This window comes from Hippoglossus stenolepis, chromosome 18, assembly GCF_022539355.2.
Source record: "Hippoglossus stenolepis isolate QCI-W04-F060 chromosome 18, HSTE1.2, whole genome shotgun sequence".
In the NCBI taxonomy this organism is placed as follows: domain Eukaryota; kingdom Metazoa; phylum Chordata; class Actinopteri; order Pleuronectiformes; family Pleuronectidae; genus Hippoglossus; species Hippoglossus stenolepis.
The window spans coordinates 12,109,023-12,130,467 of record NC_061500.1 but is presented as its reverse complement, the minus strand read 5'-3'; the positions used below and the strand labels follow the sequence as shown (position 1 = coordinate 12,130,467).

Sequence of the window (21,445 nt, the reverse complement as noted above, 5' to 3'; positions counted from 1 at the left end):
CCTACCCAACCACAACCCAGTCCTAGCTTGCAAGCTGGTTTTTAGGCTTGGCCCGTGAGTGTGTGTGTGTGTGTCACTCCCCTCCCCTAAGCACAGGTGGACTTGTAGGGAACGCTGCCAAATACTTTTGGTTTAGAGGGAGGGAGGGGTGTTGGCTGAGGCTGGTGGGTGTAGCAGTTTTTGTTTTGTTGTGTTTCTTAGATAACCGTTTCATGGAACGGTACCTTTTCACTCCCCCAAATCACTGACACACCTTCAGAGCAAATTTGACTCTATCTCGCCTGCTCTCACTTTCACATGTCTGCCCGTGCCGAGACAGCGTTCGACTTCCCTGACAGGGACTGAGGGCGTGAGAGCAACTCAACTCAAAACTTCTTTAAAGGTCAGTAACATCTCTCTTAACATCTTTTCTTCCTCTGTCATTTCTTTTCTGTTTTTTCTTCGTTGTGCGACTATTTCCCATAAAAAAGTCATAATGAGAGGTTCATATTTTCTGTGTGTTATGGCAAAATTTCAAAGCGTGCAAGAGTTGTCTGCGCCCCAGTGAGCTCCAGAATCAGACTTGAGGGTGGCTGACCTCTTGTAGAATCAGGGTTTCTGTGTTGGGCCCATATATCAAACTCTTCATAAAAGGGATGTCCAGTGCTCTCCGGAAACCTTCCTGTGCGCATCTTGCTGCGGATGTGCATGCAGCGGAAGCCTCGTCCTTCTCACTCTGTAGAATCCGCACACTGAGGAGGAAGCAAGTGAAAGCATGACAAGGCTGGAACAGACTGAAAGTATCACATCAATCTTAATCTCGCTTGTTACTGTGGCAGCAGCGTAGGAATCATCGTGCATGATTTATATATTCTATATGATGTTTTTCCTCATTAGCCTCAACTATCTGCCGTCAAGAAGCCACCCCAGGGGTTATAAGATTAAATCTATTAGAGTCTGAGAGCATGTCAGCTCTGTAAATAACATGGTGCTAATAAGACACATGGGATGACATCTGTCCTCCAGGATTCTGTTTAATCAGTTAGCGATCTTGCACACTCACAATTAACTTAAAAGTATGCACGGATTTAGTTTCTCTGTGCAACAGATGTGGGGGCAGAAGTGTGACATTCAGAATGTTTTTATTCTTCCTGTCTATGACCCTCTCTACACACACACACACACACACACACACACACACACACACACACACACACACACACACACACACACACACACACACACACACACACAGTAACTTCAAACTTTAAGAATATTATTAGTCATAAACCATAAATTGCTGATACAAGCACCCCAGTATTTTAAAATTGACTATATGACTTTGAGTAAATGAAAATGAGAAAAATATATATGTTTTCATGCAGGCAAAAACTTTGTCTCTGTTATCAGACACATGATGGATAAAAGAAAAGAAAACATAGCCTCCTCAAAGTGTACTTCAAATAATAAATAATACAATGTATGGGTGTGAGACAATAGCAAGAAACAAATGAGAATAAAAACTTTCTTATGAAAATACTTTGAAGCAGCATGTACAGAACATGTAATAAGAGACGGAGTATTGGGGCCACATTGAAGAAAATAATAACTTTCATGAAGATTTTGTGAATGGTGAGAACAAAGTCATAATATTGGGAGAATACAGAGAAATACTTTTAGGAAATTAGCAGAGAGGAGAACCAGCGCTTGCCACAGTTCCACTCCTTCTGGATCCAAAATCTTGAAACAATCAAACTCTTTGAGAAACTATTGAATTTGAATTTCATGCAGATGTAACCAACAGCAACCTCACTGGCGATCACAACCGAAGTAGCATGGTTAGCAAAATCATTTTTCAAGTCCCGATACTTATGATAATGTTGATGAGCCACAATATGTAGTATTTTCTGATTCCCCCCTTTAACATGTCACCTAGCCAAAAACTAAGACTTTTTTCTCGCAAAATTACAACTTTTTCGTCCTAAAATTATGGCTTTTATTTCGTTAAAATTACAACCTTTATTCTCATAGGAGTACAACTTTTTTCTCATAAAATTACAACTTTATACTCAGAATCTCTGATTTTTTTCAGTGAGCCTATACTCTGTCGCAATAACACTTGTATCCTAGTCTGAATCTGTTATCGGCCTTTATCACTTGACAAAAAAACAAGCAGGGCCTACAGAGCTCTCTTCCTGTCACAGTGGGGTTACATGGGGATAAAAAGTCAAGTAGACACCACACCTACTCTAGACAGGAGAGAGAGAGAGAGAGAGAGAGAGAGAGAGAGAGAGAGAGAGAGAGAGAGGCTGTCTTTCTGAGTCTCTCTGTCTCCTGGATTATCTGAATTTAACCTGATCCACTCAGGCCTTTTGTTGCCGGGCCTCTTTTACGTCAGTTACATTACCCGAGGCAGATCTCTTCATGTTCGTACAATCTCACCTATAGTATACTGTATATGATAAGCCCACATTGTGTGTTTAGTGAGTGCGTGGTCGTATATGCGAGAGCGTGAATGCACTTGACGGAAGGAGCGAGAGGCTTGAATCTGTCAAGTGAGTGAGGGTGTGGCCTCATTATTGCAGAAATGATGTGTTCAAGATGAGACTGACCGAGCGAATGAGTCCACACGCCTTCTTCCCAACTGACAGCGTGTGGGCATGTCCATGTGACGAGGGATACGCAATCTGACTTTAACCTCCTGTGACCCACTTTATCACAGCTGCTGAATCAGTGTTTCCAAACCACGCTCAAACTGAATCAAACCTGGGTGACAACGTGTCACCTGGCTAATTAGGTGTGCACCCTCAAAACAACCTCTCAGGCTCAAATGAATGCGCTTGTGGTTGTATATGTCTATCATGGCTGAGTAGCCGTTTGCGAGTGCGTGCGTGCACGTCCGCCCCCCTCCGTAGGATGGAGGTCCAGATTTTGTTGTGTGGAGTCGGCCTGGGTGAGTAAGCCGCCCCTCACAGATGAATAGAGGATGGGAGGAGGCTTGAAGAGGCTGCCGTGGGTGGGAGGCCCGAGCCCTGCCAAAAAAGCTCCTTCTGTGGGATTTGTGTACTTTTGTGCTCCTCACGAAACGCGGCACCTGGCTCGAACGACAAAGCAGCCGGGGAGGCAGGCACCCGCGCTACCACAGGTCGATCGCACCGATTCTCCATTCCCACCATTCTTAATCCTTCCGTACATGCTGCTTTCTTCTTTTTTTTTTATCACTTTTAAGATTCTGCCTGATAACATTCACATAGATTAACCCTGCACCTCGAGGCACATTAAGCCACCTTTGCTCACAATTATGAGAAACTACAGCAAACATCCTGTAATATTAGACATTTCTTTTCTTGAATTGCACCGGATTAATGTATAAATAGGTTATTTGCATCAGTAAATAACATTAGTTTTTAGTTATGTCTTCATTTTAAACTTGATTTAACTTATTTTATAAATTGCTTATGATACGGAAAATATGTGTGGCTTTGTGTGTTTGTATGGTTTCTTCTGTTCCCAGTAGAGTGGCAGTAACCAGAGAAATATTTTTTGTCACACTTCAACATTTGAAATGTCAGTGGCAGCCACAATTTGTAATGCGGTTGTGCAATGAAGCATTTTACATACAAATTGTGGGTGTTTCCTGAATGTTACCTCGATAATAGAAAATAGGCCCCTGTAACCACTGGCAACCCACCTCGCCTCAGCCTATACAGTGACAAGTGCAAGGAGACATGCCTGCCAGCTTGACAAAGGGGGATATCACCCAGTAAATTGGAAAATTAAATCGCTTGTTCTATAGAACCGAGCTACAGAGACGTTGCGGGGAACATACAGAGTCGAATGTCAGTCAGCATTGGAGAGTTAGATGAAAAAAAAAAAAGAAGAAAGGGAAAAAAAAAAAAAGAGCACGATTTCATAATGTCTAAAAGAAAGATCTGGGTTGAATAAGTGGGTCCACCCACCTGTGTGTGAGAGGCAGTGAGAGAAAACGCAGGGCTGGATGGCAGTTTTAGAGACATGAGTGTGTGGGTTAGGCTAGCTGGCCTGCTTATGCTATCTAATCACTGGGAGAGAAAGGAGAGAAGCATGCCTTGATCCACCCACCCACCCCAGACAAACAGCAGTTAGCCTGCTAAGTACTATATGTGGTTGCCTGCAGCTCTGGGCCGTACATGGGGGAACGGAGAGAGAGAAGAAATGTGACAGAGTCTGCAGGCTACAGATATTCAGCACAATTATGTCTCATTCTGTGCTGGGGGGGAAGAGAGATGTGTCAATCTGGAAGCAAGAATGGGTCACGACTGCATGTGAGGGAGAGTGTGAGGCATGCTCGGTGTGTGTCGGTGAAAGAAGTTGGACACGATCCAGCAGATTTTCAGGGGTGCAAATAAAACTAATGAGAGTTCACTGATGGATTTTGAACCAAATTGGCCACATTTGTTTTAGCCTTTAAAAATAAGTGATGGATTCAATCATGTAAGTTTCATATAAACAAGTCAAGTAACAATGACTGTTCACATATGTTAACATTTTCTTTGTCTTAAAATATAAGCAGCCACGAGTCGTGATCCTGCTGTGTTGATTTCACCGCTTTGTGTTTGTCATCTGGGTCACGTACAGATTACTTACCTGTGTGATACCTGAGTGGGTGGGAAGTGATTGTCCAAAAATAGCTGACCTACGCATCACACTGGTGCATGTGTGAGTGTACATGTGGTTCAATGCGGTCCGCCACCTCGTGCACACGTGTGTACGCGTGTGTGTGTGTTACGTGTGCCATGACAGGCATCTGTCTCCCTTGCCCTGCAGCCTGACTGGTTTTAATTAGGAGGTTCCAGAGTGCCCGAGGGCTCTCCTGCTGACACACACACACACAAACATGCATACACACACACACTACCTGAGGGCAGACAGAGGCTGTCCCACCAAGGCTGGCCTCCTCCTCGTTATCACCATACGGCGTTGTCCTCATTCACCCCGCGACCCTGCCAAAACACACACACACACACACAAATATTCACACAAAGCGAATCAAATGAGCACAACACAGTAGCAGAATGCATTCAGAAGTACAAACATGGCGGTTGAGGTCGGGAGGTCGACTCCTTGTACACTTTGTTGCATTTTCTGGTACAGAATAAATTTCCACATTCTATCAAGGACATAAAAACAAAAGTGCATGGCAGCGCCGCAGACATGAAGAGTAATATTTGTCTTCAGTAAACATCACCACAGACATTCAAGTTGTCTTCACACACACACACACTTTACACAAAGCATTATGGCCACCTGTGAAACACTGTAACTGTCTCTCCCAGCACTCCCAGTTCTAAATATGCAGCTTGTGTACTTAGCCTCCCTTTTGGCAAAGAATCCAATAGCGATTAGGAGGATGTCGGAGAAGAAGACCAAACAGGAGAAAGTTAAAGCACAAACAGAAAGGTCAGCAGTGAGTGAACGCCCCCACCTCACTCACCCAAATGGCATGCTCCAAGGTGGTTCTAATGACCTCAGTGCACCGACAGATGGGTGTGTGTCTGTGATTGAGCAAGGCACAGGTACAGTGCGGTTTTCACACAGGCCTGCCTTCCTTTGTGTTTAAAGCAGCATTGCATCTGTGCATGTGTCTCCAGCCTTGACCTTCTGGAGGTAGGAGGGTGTAGACCGGGGAGGCTGCTGCGATGTGATGCACTATCTTTGGACGGTGGGGGGATGACTGCCTCCCTTTCCTGCCTTTCCCCCACACCAGGCCACACCTGGCCTCCGAGACACCAGGGTAAAGGGCACGAGTCAGGCTGATTGGATTTGTCTGTTTCTTGTCTTTTGCTTTTTGCTGCAACCTGGAATTTAAAGCTATATAATGCTATGTAAATTGTTTCTAATATTTTATTTGAAATAAAAAACAAATATCTTAATGTGAGGAGGTGCTGTCAAATAACCAAAATCAATAAGCAGCCTGGCAGCAGAGCAAAAACATTCTCCTCTGACGTTTGAGTCTACCAACCAATCAGAGAAGGCCAAAATAGAGGCCAATAGAGAGCAGCTCGGGTCTCAGTTTTCTTTCACGAATCAAGCCCGACCCGAACCCAACATGAATTCTGTTTTAGTTTGGAAGCCGACCAAGCTCGATTACAGACACATGCAGTTTAACACTTAAAATAGGGGGCCCTTTAAAACAAGCATGCTTTAAAACAACTATATAACAATGTCAGTTAAACGTATGTAGATGCTACATTGGGTCGCTTGCTGTCGAAAATATGAAATGCTGTTGATTTTCTGTGGAGGACCGTCTCAGTTATACCCATAAGTTTATTCAACAATTATCACAATTATCACTGCTTCCTCTTTATGACGCCACCTTTTTCAAACTACATTCGAGTTTGGCCGCTTGGAACGTCTATAAACTTGTTTGCATTCTGACATGATTGAACAACACTTATTACAAGCTAGTTCTTTTCAAGAGTAACGTGACCTTTGGCTGAACACTGCACCACTTTGTGTTTGTTGCACCAGTGTACAGCTACGGTCTGGCGCAAACTATTTTTGAGATCTGCTGCTGCAAACAGCATTTGGGACATATTGCTTGTTGAGTGAACGCTGATGAAATTACTGCACACTCGCCTACCACATATATTTTACGGGGGAATGTGCAACTAACAAGAACCAGGTAATTTTCCAACTGATTTAACTCTGCAGGTCCGTAGATAAGTGAATGGAGAGTTCTGATGTTTTGGAAGTGGTAGCACTGTGCAGAGATTGGAATGTGTGTGTGTGTGTGTGTGTGTGTGTGTGAAAGTGAAAGTGGTGTATTCAAACAGTGGATGTGTGGTTGGTGTGTGTGTGACAGTCGAGCAGTGTTGGATCACACAATGGAGCTGCAGAAATGGGAGAAAAACGTGTTAATAAAGGGTTTTCTATCATATGAAGATCATTAGTTTTTCAGCATTCACAGCTAAAAGGTTCAAATAACTGAATTCATAACAAGGACAACCCTGTCAGGTTCAGGGTATTTGTTCTGCTAGAAGTTCCCTCAGTGTGTTTGTGATACTGTACACTAAGCCAAGTTCAGAGCAGCATCAAAGTCTCTGTGATATCAACTTTATGTAATGATGCTTCACACCCCACCCCCACTCCAAAGTGCCAATCTGGTGTCTTGGTGTGTGTATCTTGCTGGGCGCAGCAGGTGATGGTAAACAGGTACGTTGAGATGCCAGACAGACAGACAGACAGACTGAACAGACTAAACACATGACGCTTACTCAGCCCCTTGAATCCTTGAATCCTGTGACTGTTGCACTCGGGCTCAGCGACAGGACTAACCACATCTCAGTGTAGCCAAACACTCGAGAAGGATGCATGTGACAGTAAGATGAAAATGGATTTCATGCTTGTGTTATGATTTAAGAAATATGTTAAGTATTATTTCAATATAAATTTGCCTTTTAGTCATGCTACACTGTGATTAAATGAAAAATCGGACAGTACAACAGCCTGTAGTTTTAAAAAATTTGATGCGGACATTTTCCGGAATTTGCCTTTCACATATAGGAACACTGCAGGAGTCAGGACATTTTGCTGCTGTTTTTTCACATGGGCTCACAATTTTCATAATGGGGCTGCTGGGAAAAGTTCCAGAAAATGTCCGGAGCAGCTGACAAACAAAGAATTTCCATTCTCTGGACAATTTCAGTAAAATATCTCGTCGCGTGTCTGAAAGCATATTTAGTTTCCAAGTCGTCCTCTCAGGTAGCAGTGTGCTGCTGTGACGGCCGTGACGTGTTTAGAAACGATAGCCCAGCTTATAGGATGGCAACTGTTGTTTTTCTGGCTGTCTGGCCGGCCTGTGAGCAGTTAGTGGCTAACCCTGTTTATATATACTTGATGCCAATGTGAGCTGGCCTCAGCTCTCACCCTGTACAAAACAGTGTAAACCACCAGGGCATGGGCTGCGGTTTGCTTTGGTCCGTGTTTTCCCCCAGGGGGAAGTGGGCATAGCAGTCTGATGTAGCACTCTGATGTCGACTTGTTTGCGGAGGTTAACTCGACATAATTCAACTGCTTTCACAGTAGGACTGTCGCTCGTGTTTTATGGATGGTTAGGAATTTTTTTGTAGATTTGAAGGTCCAGAAACCACAAAGAAAACAATGGCTCAGTGCATATTCTACCTTTATGAATGAAAGACTGCTTAGTTTGGATTGTTCAACTTAGTTCTTATCTTAGCCGTCACAACTTTTGACATATCATCTGTGAGAATCCCTTTTTGGATTTTAATGTTAATGAACAGCGGTCCCTGTTGAAACACTGGTTTGACCCCCAACTACCCATGAAATCCAACTGGCGCTCTGATTGAAAAAACAATGTGTTACTCAAAAGATATTGTTTTAGAAGAATTCTCTTAATTGTATTTCTAACATTTGATTTTTATGATCACAAAAAAAGGTTAGAAATGAAAACATTAAATATTTAAATAAATAACATGTTAAGATCTTCCTGCTCCAAGTATAACAAAAGGCGTGGTTTGATGATGTCATACAGGAAACCCCGGTGGGTCTTTCAGATCCTGTGAATATGCGTACTCATACAAAACATAAATCTCTTTTTTTTATCCTTCTTTCTTTTCAGTTTTCTCTTTTTTCGGTTTCTCACCGTGACATGAACACACACACACACACACATTTTGACACAAAACAGGAAGCAGATTTGAAGGCCATTCCTGCTGCCATTGAGTGCTGATACGATGCACATTTGCAAAAATTGTTTCTCTGCTCGCCACAGCCCAGAACTCCTCCTGAACCTGGTTTCACCTCAGTACATTTTTCAGCAGCTGGTCTTATTTTTGCACTTTTCTGCATGGACTTCCTCCTCCTCTCCACAGACTGAGGTGGCGGCGTGTACTTGCCGACCGTTACCCGTTTTTTTGGAGCCTTTCTGACTCAAAACAGGAATCTGACATTGGCCTCTCCACTCTTCTCTGTTTTTTTTAAACCTGGGTGCTTTCAAAAGAAATGAAAACAAGTCTGTGCATTAATCACTTGTGGTATTTCAGACCTCAGATGGTGTTGACTCTTAAATAATACTTCCTCTCAAGTTGGTGGGTGTTTTCAGTTGTGTGTTGTGAGGAAGCATTAGCAGGGGCCGTGCACCTTTTGTCGCCTGCCTGAGAGCCTGAATCAGGACCAGAAAATTGGTCTATTGTTAGTTTTTATTATTTAAGTATTTATATATGATGTAAGACTATTTAAGAAAATATCATGACTCCATTTTAAACAGGTCTAAAACTCAAACTAGCATGCCTCCCAGCTGCTGTTGTGCTCCTGCCTCTGTGCATCTCCTCATCTCAGCTTGAGTCTAACCAACAGAGGGGCACAAAATAGTTTTCCAACTTTTCTCTCGCTTTTTTTTCTCCTCCCTTTCCTTTTTTACCCTCCCTCAGTCTCCCCAAACAACCCCTTCGAGTTCCTTTGCCCCGGTCCCTTTATACCAATATCCACTCTAACACAACTAAAAATTCATTTTGTCTGACCTAAATCAGAGGGTGTCTGCGCCATGGGCTTATTACACAGTGCGCTTAAACTTGTGTTGTGGAGGAGGATGGGGTATTATTATCTTCCAGCTACCCACCCTGCTATAAAAACTAGTGGTGCGACATCTCCACAGCGCAGTGCTGCTGCCCTCCCTCCCTTCCTCCCTTCCTCTCACTCCCTCGCTCGTCCTACACGAGCCACACACAACACACAGGCTGACTCGAAACTCCACACACCAGCCACGCTGCTTCACAGACAGACCCAAGAATCACACTCTCCGCTTCTCCTCCGCCGCGCTGCTCCTGCCCGCTCTCCACTGGATATTCCTCCCTGGGTGTTTTTATATATATATATATATTTTTAAATTTTTGTATTATTCTTATGAATGGGCAACCGTGGCCGGTGTGAGGAGCTTGTGAATGGACTGACTGACTGACTGACAGTCTGGCAAGAAGAGAGCGATAGAGAGAGAGAAAGAGAAAGAGAAAGAGAGAGAGACAGCTGTGTTTCAATTAAAGAGGGCAATGCTGAAAGGTCAAGCGAGGAGCCGCGGAGCCTGGAAATAAAACCAAAAAAAGACACGTGAGGGGAAATCGAGAAAGTGAAGGTACGGTAGGTCGAAGGCTGCTGGGAGCTGTGGGATGCTGGGAAACAATAAGACATGTGAATGTATGTGGATGCCAGATTTTGGAGCAGCTTTGTGCATATATATATATATATATATATGTGTGTGTCTATAATAATCCCATTGTTGCAGTGTATGTGTGTTTGTGTGAACAAGCTTCCACTCGTGTGTCCTCCTTCAGTGTGCACATGTGCATCCCACTTATTATGTTGTAGCCTCCTGCTCCAGATCATAAAGGCCTGACAAGGTGCAAACAGGACAATAAAGTCACTTAATGACGCGTGTAATCATTTTGGCCGTAGTATAAATATTGTGCCATAAAAAGTCTGGAAATGGTATCGAGTGTTTACAGCATCACAACATGTCTTTGAAGTGTCGAGCATTTTCGCGGACTTAACTATGTGTTTCGTCGCCGGCAGTAATTACACATGTCACTTTTTTAGATATTACACATCCATATACGACGTTGTCCCTTTAAATGCAACATAAACACTCAGGTAATTCATTAAGTTGGGAGGTGTTTGGTGAGTGAGGCCAAAAATAAAAAAACATGTTATGGATTTTTAAAAAGGCTGAGCTGCAAATTATTGTTTACAGCCAAGTGGAGCTGGCAGACCTCTTAGCTCATCTAGTTACAGAATGCAGTGACCGGTAATCTCATCAGGACTGTTTACAAGCTGCTGTTTGTCATTCAGGTGTCAACGTTTCTTTGTACTCGCTGCATTCTTTCATGAAATTATGCACAGATTATTTATTAATAACTGTGTCTGTGGGAAATAAAATACACGGGATTCCTTTGCATATAAATATCAGATATCAGATATTGTCAAATTGTGTCAAATAATTTAATATAGATCACTGACAAGTTTACTCTGTCACCTCTGATTGTCTCATTAGCTTCAGCCAGCGTTTAACCTACACCTGCCACTGTTTGATGAAACTTTTCTTCTTTAGCCTATTTTATTTTTTGTATGATTTTTATACATTCAGCTTGAAGATGGTTTTCCGAGTGTCCAAAAATACAGCTAAAGGAGATAATATTTTTTAACCAAATGTAAACTTTAATAATATCTATACTTTCCCAAAAAATATATTAAAAAAATGTTTTATTTAACCTTCACTTGTGGTACTGAATACAACTTTCTTCTGTTCAGTTGTGGGTCTATATTCAGGCCAAAAAAAGACGTAAACAAATCCTAAGTAACATCTATTTCACAGCGAATAGACTATAAGTGATGTTCTTCATCAGTCCAGCGATATTATGCAGCCAACGATAAACTTGTGTTTACTTTGGGGTGAGAGAGATAATGGTGTTTAGCTGTGGGCTCCCCTAAAGGCTCCAGAGGTGATTCTTAATGGACAGAAGTTCTTTGAGGAGCAGAGTGAGGTAAAGCGGGCTCCAGATCTCAGATGCTTACTTCAAATTATTTCATTCTATCAAACTTGTAATAAATGAATCAATTAAAAAGGCACAAAATACACTTGACCTATTGCTAAAATAATTGCAGGAAATATAGCAGTGAATTTGTCGGAATATTTTGACAATATGTTTAGAGTGAGGTTAAATTTGTTCATCTCGCCGGCTGATTTTGCATGAAAATATTCATAACTTTTAATTCAAGCCCATATATAATATATTTTAAAATAATAAGTATAAATTAATAAAATGTGCAGTAGCAAAACATTTTTAACTTCCCCTTTGTTCTGTAAAAGTGTAAAAGGGACATAAGTGAGCACTGGACTCACTTAAAAAAGTTTCTGGTGAAATTCAACTTTTAGGCGCAAATTGTGCAGTTAAATGCTCAAATTCCACCCTGACATTTCATCATTATTATAAAGATAAATACACAACCCATGAAATTGTGTAACTGGCATTATACTCTGCACACCGGCTATAAGTGACAGCAATTAAAATAATAATTTTAAAACTTCCCCGTATGTTACCTATAGGCTCCAGACACTCGCTAAACAGGTGCACCTGTGTGTTACTGGTGATAATGGACTTCCTCACACAGTAGGTCAAATGAATGTCCTCTCCTCATTTTGTCTGTCAATGCTGTAAATTATTGGCCTCGCAATTGTCCATCTGTGACAGTTGTTTAGCAGGTGTTGGCTAAGGGCAGTCGCTGACAGGGGTAAACTTTGGCTGCAGGTGATTTAGCATGTGGGTCAGGTGGATGCAATGGCCTGACAGGGATAAACTAGGCTTTGGGTGTCGTAGCTTAGAGGCCAAATGAGTGTCTGTCCGTGACAAGGGTTGAGATGGACATTAGCTGCTGATTTGTGGCCTGAGCGGTCAGGGCTGGGGACAAGTTAGTCACTCCGCTCTGGGCATAATGATGATACAGCTGCAACAGGGGTAGCAAGAGGAGGAGGAAGAGGAGGAGGAAGAGGAGAATGATTAGGAGGAGGTGGAGGTGGTGGCGGCGGCGGCGGTGGCAGTGGAGGTGGTGATCAGAGCCCAGAAAGCAGATGAAGTTCTCTGGAGAAAGACGACAGTGAATGGAGGTGACACATGACTTGGGGTGGGAGTGCTGAGTTGAAAGTGTTGGTGACTAAGTGAGGCATGAGAGGAGACGTGGCCGGTACAGGCGGCCCGGAAAGAAGAAGCAGCACTGTCCATTATGTCATTATGTCTGCTTAATAATGAAGTTCTCAGCTAGTGTCACACGGCGAACTGAAATTCCTGATGAATTCAGCGATGCTTGCGTGATAAACAGAAATAGTTGCTGCAGCTGATTATTGGAATACGATAAGACTTTTACCCTTTATTAATTCAACAAACTGTGTGAAACTCTGTCACTGTACAACAGCAGGTTGATTTGGACTGACAACTTTTTATTGAGTCAGATTTAGTACTAAGAAAAACATGTGTCCTTCCATGACTCGGCCAGAAAAGTAGGATGATCTAGAGCCAAATGACCTAAACAGTAATTATCAGAGCCCTTTCACAAGCAGTCCCCACCCTGGCTGCAGATGGGTGGGTGGTGTGTGTGTGCTTGTGTGTGTGTGTGTGTGTATAAAGGGTTAAGGCTGTTTGGCTGATGAAATGTCGCTCCAGGACCTTGTGGTGGGAAAGCTGTGCCCTCCTCCCCTCCCTGTCTATGTGGCACATCCTCCTTAGATCCTCTCCACATTGTAATTAGGGGCTGGCCGCTAAGAGCCAGCGGCAGGCAAACAGTGGGAATGGAGGGGAGTGGTGCTCGCTGGGGCACAAGGCGAACAAACAGCAACAGCAGCACGTGTCCCATAGTTCCAGTGGAGTGGGTGGGATGGATCGAGGGCGAGCGAATGACAGCGAGTTCGCCGAGCCCTCCCAGTCAGACTCCTTTTTTTCCCTCTCCCTCTTATCCACCCGGTGTTGTTCCAAGTTCTGCACTATTGTTTGCCTTGGCAGGCTGTTACTGGGAGGGGCCCCTCCGCTGGTGTTTGTGCAACCTGTTAGGGAACTTTCAGGGCCATACGATCCCTCCTTTGCTCTTTCACTGGAGATTCTCTCACCTTTTACCCAAGCTTTTACCCAATACTTTTAGGGATGTAACATGTGGTGTGAGATGTAATAGAAAAAGGGATACTGCTGTGTTCGGAGCGGAATCAGTTGAAGGAGTTTTAATATGATGTATTTTAGGATTTATTTGCACTGCAGGATGAGTATGAAATTCAACCCAGATATAATCCCTTTTCTTTTCATTCATTCTTTAAGATTTTAGAAACATCATTTCATCAGTTTGGCCACCGCAACTTTCTCTTGTCACTCTTTTGTTCCAGTTTCTGCTCAATGAAGTGGCACAGGTCTGCGGGCCTATATCCTATACCGCCCCCCCCCCCTATAGACATTTTAATTATGTCCACACTGTATCAATGGCATGAACATAGCAACAGTAGCCTAGCAACAAGATCGACAAGAATAAACTACATGTAAGATTGGTACCCAAGTTGTATGCCTGCAGGTGAACTAAGGGATTTTCTGAATTCTCTTTTTTTTTTTTTACTTCTTTGGCATGCTGCAGCACAAGAAACAAGACAGTGAGACACTAGGACTAGGGTGTCTGTGTCTGTGTGTGTGTGTGTGTGTGTGTGTGTGTGTGTGTGTGTGTGTGTGTGTGTGTGTGTGTGTGTGTGTGTGTGTGTGTGTGTGTGTGTGTGTGTGTGGCTTCAGCCCTGGACCATTTAGAGCCAGTCAACAATGCAGCTGTGGTGAGTGGGGCCGCTTCAAAGTATTTATCTACACATGCCTCCAGTGACCACCAAGTGTGGATGGCTAAGTTTAAGCTCTATTCATAGATGTGAATGAATGAGCACTGTGCCAGAGGGAGTTTTATCACTGTGACTGTAAACAACAGCAGAGTGAATCAACAGGTAGGAGCTCAAGTAGCCGTGGGATGGAGATTTTAAGAACTCGGTGCAGATTTGTACAATATCTGCTGTCGAGTCAAACAACGTGAGGCCAGGTTGCACACTAAGCAATCTGACAGGATACAGCATCTAGAATCTGACCTCTTTCTTTGTTTCTCACCACATCCCAATCACTCTCTCTGCAGCTGACGTGAAGGTATCGGCTTGCTTTGTGCTCATATCTGCCAGAGGCAGACAAGAGGGATGGACGTTACTATCTCAGGATCTCTTGCTGCGACGTGCAGAAGTAAAACAGTCCTTTACACAAGTCAAACACGGCCTTATCAAGATGATGGGTTTCCCTATAGCTCTCAACACTTTCCTGCAAGACATCCTGATAACACATTCAAGATTAAATTTTACCCGATGTGATGTTTGCTCGAAAGGAGACATGCTGTATTTACCACTTGTTGTCTTTTCTGCACAGATGGCACACAAACATTCATGCTTACAGTATATTTCAATAAAGCAGGGCTGCCACTCATGGTGTTAGATTAGCTCCTCTCTAAAACTAGACTCGCCCTCGGTAAAGCACATAACTCCACCAAGGACAACCACATTAAACCCACTAGATGTGGATTCTTATTTGGATCTTCACCAAAATACACATAAATATCAGTCTCCTAAACACGGCAGATTTTTTTTCATCTGGATCCAAGAATTATTCTTACAGAAATCAAGTAAAATGTTGCAAAAGCCCTATGTCGCAATATTAAAGAAAGTGGAAAACAAAATCCCGGATCCTCCCCCTGATCCAGATCCATGCCAAAGTCTAACAAGTTCTTCCCTGACCCATACCACATACTTTGACTAAGTCTCGTGCTAATCCATGCAGCATACAGCAAGGTAAAAATCCTTTGTCTGCTGCTTATTATTGTTGTCACTCCATGTTAAACGGAGGAGTGACCTGTTTCATTATTTGCTTGAACATGCAAAAAGGGCATGTTTGAATGAATCACCGTTTAACATCCCCCCAAAGTGTGGTTCTCACACGGCATTTTTTGCATTTAAGTCACAGAATTAAGCATCTGTTTTTCTGAAAGATAAGTCCCCGGTGATCGTTCAACATCCCAAAACTTAACACAGCTTTAAAAGCACAGTCTTCCCTCCATCTGGAATAAAAAAGTTTATTTTCTTTATACAAACAGCTATTTCTTACTTCTTTTTTTGTCATATTTTGTTGTACAAAATGAGCAAAGACATGGCAACACTTTCAGCCTTTATTTGAAATTAAGAAATAGATTCACATCTCAGGAAATGTGTCTAAATTATAATGAAAATGTATTGTGAGCCAGACTCCACGTTTTTTGATCCAGACGGACCTTGAAGTGTTTTCAATTCTCTAAAGAATTCTTAGAATCTCTTCTGTATTGTAAAACAACCTTGTGGGTTTATGAAACACTGCTGCAGTTTATCTTTTAGAAAAAACAGATGCTTAAGTAAATTTCATGCAAAAATGAGAGGAACAAACCAAGCTATAGTTTTTGGTTCCCCAAAATGACGTGTTTCTTTCAGTTTGACCTTCTTATTCAAGTGTTACTAAACGGTTCAATGTCTCTGCCTCCCATCCAGATTATCACCAAAGACTAAGAGAGGAGGATGGTTCATCACAGAGAAGAGGACCTGATTGGGATCCCCTTCCCCAATCACAGCAGCGACGTCCTCTGCAGTCTCAATGAGCAGCGGCGTGAGGGGCTGCTCTGCGATGTAATCCTCATCGTCCGTGACCAGGAGTACCGCACCCACCGCTCTGTCCTGGCCGCCTGCAGCCAGTACTTCAAGAAGCTCTTCACAGTTGCCACCGCTGATGGTGGAGATCCCCATCACACGGCGGCCGTGTACGAAATTGACTTTGTGGCCCCGGACTCCCTCACGGCCATCCTGGAGTTTGCCTACACCTCCACTCTGACCGTGACGGCGTCCAACGTTAAAGAGATCCTGAACGCGGCTCAGATGCTCGAGATCCCGTGCATCATCAACGTTTGCATGGAGATCATGGACAGTGGGGGTGTAGAGGGCGGCGGTGGGAGGAGGGAGGAGGAGGAGGAGGAGGAAGAGGAGGATGCGGAGGAGGACGAGGAGGAGGAAGAAGAGGAAGAAGATGAAGAGGAGGACATGGGATCGAGGAGGGATGAGCAGGATGAAGAGGAGGACAACGTCAGCGAGAGGTCACTGCAGTCGTCGGAGAGCCGAGGGGAGCAGACGCCTCCGGGGATGGAGGAGTCGCAGCCTCCGAGCACCTCCACGTACCAGCAGCAGTTTGACGTGCACAGAGAGTCGTCACAGTCGCAGTCTCCAGACAACATGAGGGGGAAACAGGTAAGTTCACTGGACATCAAGTAAAAAAAAAAAGACTTAATTACTATTTCTAAGTTCATGGCTTATGATGCCGTTGTTGTGTTGCAGGAGAGTATGGAGAGTCGGGCTCTGAAGGATTTCTCCATCGAGTCCCTCCTCCAGGAAGGGCTGTATCCTCGCATGTCAACACTGGATCGGAGGGCCAGCTTCTCCCCTCTCTTCCCCGGCTTCTACCCCTCCATGTGGGCTGCAGAGTTCCCAGCCTTCCCTCAGCAGCTCCTGGACCCCGGCCACCGTCAACACCCCCATGCAGGTGCTTCACTGCCAACCAGGCTCCCCCACGCATTCTCCACCTCCGCCCAGCGCGAGGCCTCCAGGCCTCTCGACCTAGCCGTGAAGAGAGAGATCATAAAGGAGGAGATGAAAGAGGAAGTCCCACCCAGTCTGCTCCACGGCGACTTCCTGAAAGAGTTTGTCAGCTCGGGCCTAGGCGGCACGGTGAACGCCGGGTCGGTGCCCTCAGAGGGTCACACTCTGGGTCAGATTAAGGACGAGGCCGACTTCCGCTCGTACCTGAGCTTCCTGAGCTCGGCTTCCCACCTGGGGGCGCTCTTCCCTCCCTGGCAGCTGGAGGAGGAGAGGAAGATGAAGCCAAAGGCGTCACAGCAATGTCCGATCTGCAACAAGGTCATCCAAGGAGCCGGGAAACTGCCACGACACATGAGGACGCATACGGGAGAGAAACCATACATGTGCACTATCTGTGAAGTACGATTCACCAGGTATGTGAAGCGAGTTGTTCACGTCACAGAGAGATCGTGTTGAGATGTTAATGTTTTCCTGTGTTTTCACGAGAAAGCAGCATCAGGTTATGTCAAACAGCACAGTTAACGGAAAAGTACCCCATGCTCTTTAGACTGAGGTTAATCTGCTTTCATCTCATCTGAATATCTCAGAGCTGAAAGTGGAAAGCCCCCTCCACACGTTTCTTATTAGTGATATGTCTCTCAGCTACATCCTTCTTCTTTGGTCTATTTTCCACCTACGTTTTTAGAGCAGCACATTGTCAGTGGAGAAACTATGTTATAGATCAAATTCTCTTCAAATACAATATTGACTTTTAAAATTCACTCGTATGGAAAAAGATCTTGAAAGCAGCGTTGTAATTTAAGTGTGAACCTTTCAAACCAATGAGATTTTGTAAGAAACCGTGTGGTTTTGATCTTTTCTCAGACAAGACAAGCTGAAGATCCACATGAGGAAGCACACAGGCGAGCGCCCCTACATCTGCCTCCACTGCAACTCCAAGTTTGTCCACAACTACGACCTGAAGAACCACCTGCGAATCCACACGGGGGTCCGTCCCTACCAGTGCGAGCACTGCTACAAAAGTTTCACGCGGTCCGACCACCTACATCGACACATCAAGAGGCAGAGCTGCCGAATCTCCCGCCCCCGGCGGGGGCGAAAGCCGGCCGCCTGGCGGGCCACACCAAACAGCAACTTCCTGTGCCCCCCCTCCGCCGCCACCAACCGCTTTGAGGAGAACGGGTTAAGCCCTGCGTACCAGGCGGTCAAGAGTCACGGACTTGGGGAGATGCTCGGCCTCGGCAGTAGGGGTCTGGGCATTAAGAGCTCGGGCAGGGAGAGCAGGGAGGAGCGGCGAGCAGAAGGGAAGCACGCCGCAGAGGAGGAGAAGGCAGGAGACGGGAGGCAGAGAGGAGTGTTCGCCTTCGCTCTGGCTGGAGAAGAAGTGCTTACCCACTCACCATTTTATGCTGCGACCTCTGACCCCTGGACCATGAGACTGGAGCGCGCTCCACCCATCTCTGAGCCGGCCAAATGAACTCAGGTCTGCGGAAGACGACAAAAGACAAGAATGAAAATCTCTTTAATCTCCATGTCTGTTCAGCTCCAGGAAGCTAAAGCACCTTTTTTAAAGAAAAAAAAAGTGAGATCAGTGAACTAAGCCTGCTTATGTGGCAGTGTTTTTTTGTTTTGTTTTTCAAATTGGAAAACGCAGTCTAATTAAACAATTTCCAAGATGCCATGTTAAATAATAATTTCAGCCCTGTGGATGTTTGCAGATCATTTGAAAAGAGGTAATGTGGAGAACATTTCAGAGTACTGTTAGGTGTTATTTGCATTATTTCTCTACAAGGTTGTATAAATTAATTTTTGTTCAAAAATCTATTAACATATTTCTACAATATCCTCTGAAGCAAGATAAAATCAGGCTTTTATTTTGAAAATAATTCATATGCAAGAAACTGTTTCCTACATCCAGAGCAGGACTGATTGTTATTTGAATTAATGACGAAAATTTTCGATTTAATAACCAAATATGAATGGTAGAAAAAATGTTTTTATAACTGAAACATTCCCCTATCCTTCAATGAAGAAGGGAAGTGACATAAATAATTAAAATAGAATCCTAATAAATAAAAACCTTCATCCAAACATCTCACCCTGATGTTTATTATGGATGGCTGTGTTAAGGTGTTGAAAAGGCATCAGTTATTAAAAAGAAACATGAACAACTATTAGATTACTGCAGGGCATCGTCTGGCACACGTCCTGAAAGTACGATTGTTTCCAGCATATTTAATAATCAAAAACAAAGGGAACTCACTTGAAAAATAAATAAAATCAGGATGTTAGATGATGTGTTATGTTCCTCTCACTGCCTTGTTCTGATTCAAGCTCCTCGTCTGCACTATTGTACATAGACACAAACGTTTGGCCATTGTGGTGTTAATTGCTGATGATGTAAAAGAAAGAGAAAAAAAAAGGATGACGGACAAACGACATCCATCCAAAGATGTGTACTTTGATATTTCACAGACTTGAATAAGACTTGGTTTTGATGTTTTCATGTATATTTCTGACTAATCAAACTGCCGCTTTAGCTCTACAGTATGCTTGTGATTTTTTTTTTTCCTGCTGCAAAAAGTCATGAGGGTTTCAGGCCCCTGTTTTCATATAATGTTGATCTCTGATTTGTGTATAAAGACGTTCAAAAATGATTTGAATTGAAATGGGAAAGTATTTTCTTGCTATTTATGCATATTTAAATGAATGAGCCTTGGCTATATTTTGCAAATCGTTTTATAAAGACACTAAATGTTGAACTTTGCTCTTTGTCGGGGAGTATTATTACCACAAGGTGTGTGTGTGTGTGTGTGTGTGTGTGTGTGTGTGTGTGTGTGTGTGTGTGTGTGTTAGTTTTAGACACAGGAAGTGACAAACTGACTGGAGACAATGAGAATGTTGACAAAGTGTGTATAAGCTGGGTAAAGTAGCTGTGATGCCACTGAACTAAACTACTGTAAATTCTTCCTGAGACCACACAGGGATCCCCAGCTGGAGACTTGATAGCAGCTATGTTGTACTCTCCTCTGTCATAGATAGTCTGCATTAAATACATATCTATCATTGATTCCTTTATGATTGATTAAAGATAACAAACAGTAACAGTGCAGGTAAAAGTCACAATCAGGTCAAATATAACAGATAATTTAGTCCATTCTTTCAGTGTCAGTAGAAACTAAACCAGCAGCATGTTACAAACTGTGCAATAGTCTGAGAGAAAAAATGGTAAATTTTTACATCAGAATATCTGTTAACAGTGTGTGATTGATTTCAGCTATTAAGTAAAGTTAAGACAACAATGCTATAATCACAAAAAGTAGACATAGATATTGTTATTGGGATTCATGATGATTTTTTTTCGCTTTACAAAATATGCATATCACTGCATGGTAGATTAAGCTTGTAAGGTAATGTGGTTTAAAGAGACACTTTAATGGATCAATACATAATTTAACAATACTGAGGATCAGATGCTGATGTCTGAACATATTGAATGTGTTGATTTTAATATTTTATAGATGAATCATTCAAACTTTACAGTCAGACTATTTACTGAGGTATAGTTTTACCTTTGTTTATTTGACATATAAATGTATTTGATCTCAGCATTTGGTTTCAACACTCAGCTTCTCATACACTATTGTACCTGTCTGTTTCTTTGCCCTGACCTCTTGTGGACAATAAAGGGTACTGTACGTGTCAATTGGACGTCTCAAAAACTGATGATGGAAAAACCCAAATACATATCTGACTATATCACAAAAACTACTGTTCCAGACTTATTTACTTTTCTAAAATACTTTTTACTCAGTAGCTCTTTAAAGTAATAAAATCTTTGAGAAGCTGTTTGAAAAGGTCCTGATGCAGCTTCATCCCTCTGGGGGGCGCTAAAGATTTAAGCTTGACCTCTGCAGAGTGTTCACAGTTCACATAGTTCACAGAGAAATACACAGGGCTTGTCATTTCAAGTACTTATTAATATATAAAGAAACGTCACAGACGGTTATATCTATGATAAAATGTACACCTACATTTTTGGGTAACTGTTAACTTCGTAAGCCGTGAGTCACTGTTCAGGTTAAATTGTTCTGATGGAACGATGACTAAAAGCCTTTATGCAATTTGACCTTCTTTAGTCATATACTTTAAACTTGTACAACACAACCTCCAACACAAAGTAAAATGTCAAAATGAACATACTTGTGGTTCAGGTGGGCAGGTGACGCTCCAAAGGTCGACTCGCCCCCCTCATGT

At 43.2% G+C, this 21,445-nt stretch overlaps 1 protein-coding gene across 2 annotated transcripts; it reads left to right on the top strand.

Annotated features, from left to right (window-relative positions):
* Nucleotides 1-213: 213 nt before the first annotated feature.
* LOC118125369 (zinc finger and BTB domain-containing protein 7C) lies at nt 214-19,954 on the top strand. 2 transcript variants are annotated; one of them, XM_035183848.2, is made up of 4 exons: nt 214-382; nt 16,094-16,840; nt 16,928-17,601; nt 18,053-19,954. In XM_035183848.2, the coding sequence occupies exons 2-4, from the start codon at nt 16,121-16,123 to the stop codon at nt 18,663-18,665; spliced, it is 2,007 nt and encodes a 668-aa protein (XP_035039739.1). In that variant the 5' UTR covers nt 214-382; nt 16,094-16,120; the 3' UTR covers nt 18,666-19,954. The 2 variants fall into 2 exon arrangements, with proteins under 2 accessions (XP_035039739.1, XP_035039738.1); XM_035183847.2 differs by lacking the exon at nt 214-382 and adding an exon at nt 9,652-10,108.
* Nucleotides 19,955-21,445: the final 1,491 nt, after the last annotated feature.

Bases quoted from the DNA above. Each gene is read 5' to 3' on its own strand.
- LOC118125369 (XM_035183848.2), top strand. From the start codon at position 16,121: ATGGTTCATCACAGAGAAGAGGACCTGATTGGGATCCCCTTCCCCAAT. The intron at 16,841-16,927 runs GTAAGTTCACTG...GTTGTGTTGCAG, and splicing joins ACAACATGAGGGGGAAACAG to GAGAGTATGGAGAGTCGGGC. The intron at 17,602-18,052 runs GTATGTGAAGCG...ATCTTTTCTCAG, and splicing joins TGTGAAGTACGATTCACCAG to ACAAGACAAGCTGAAGATCC.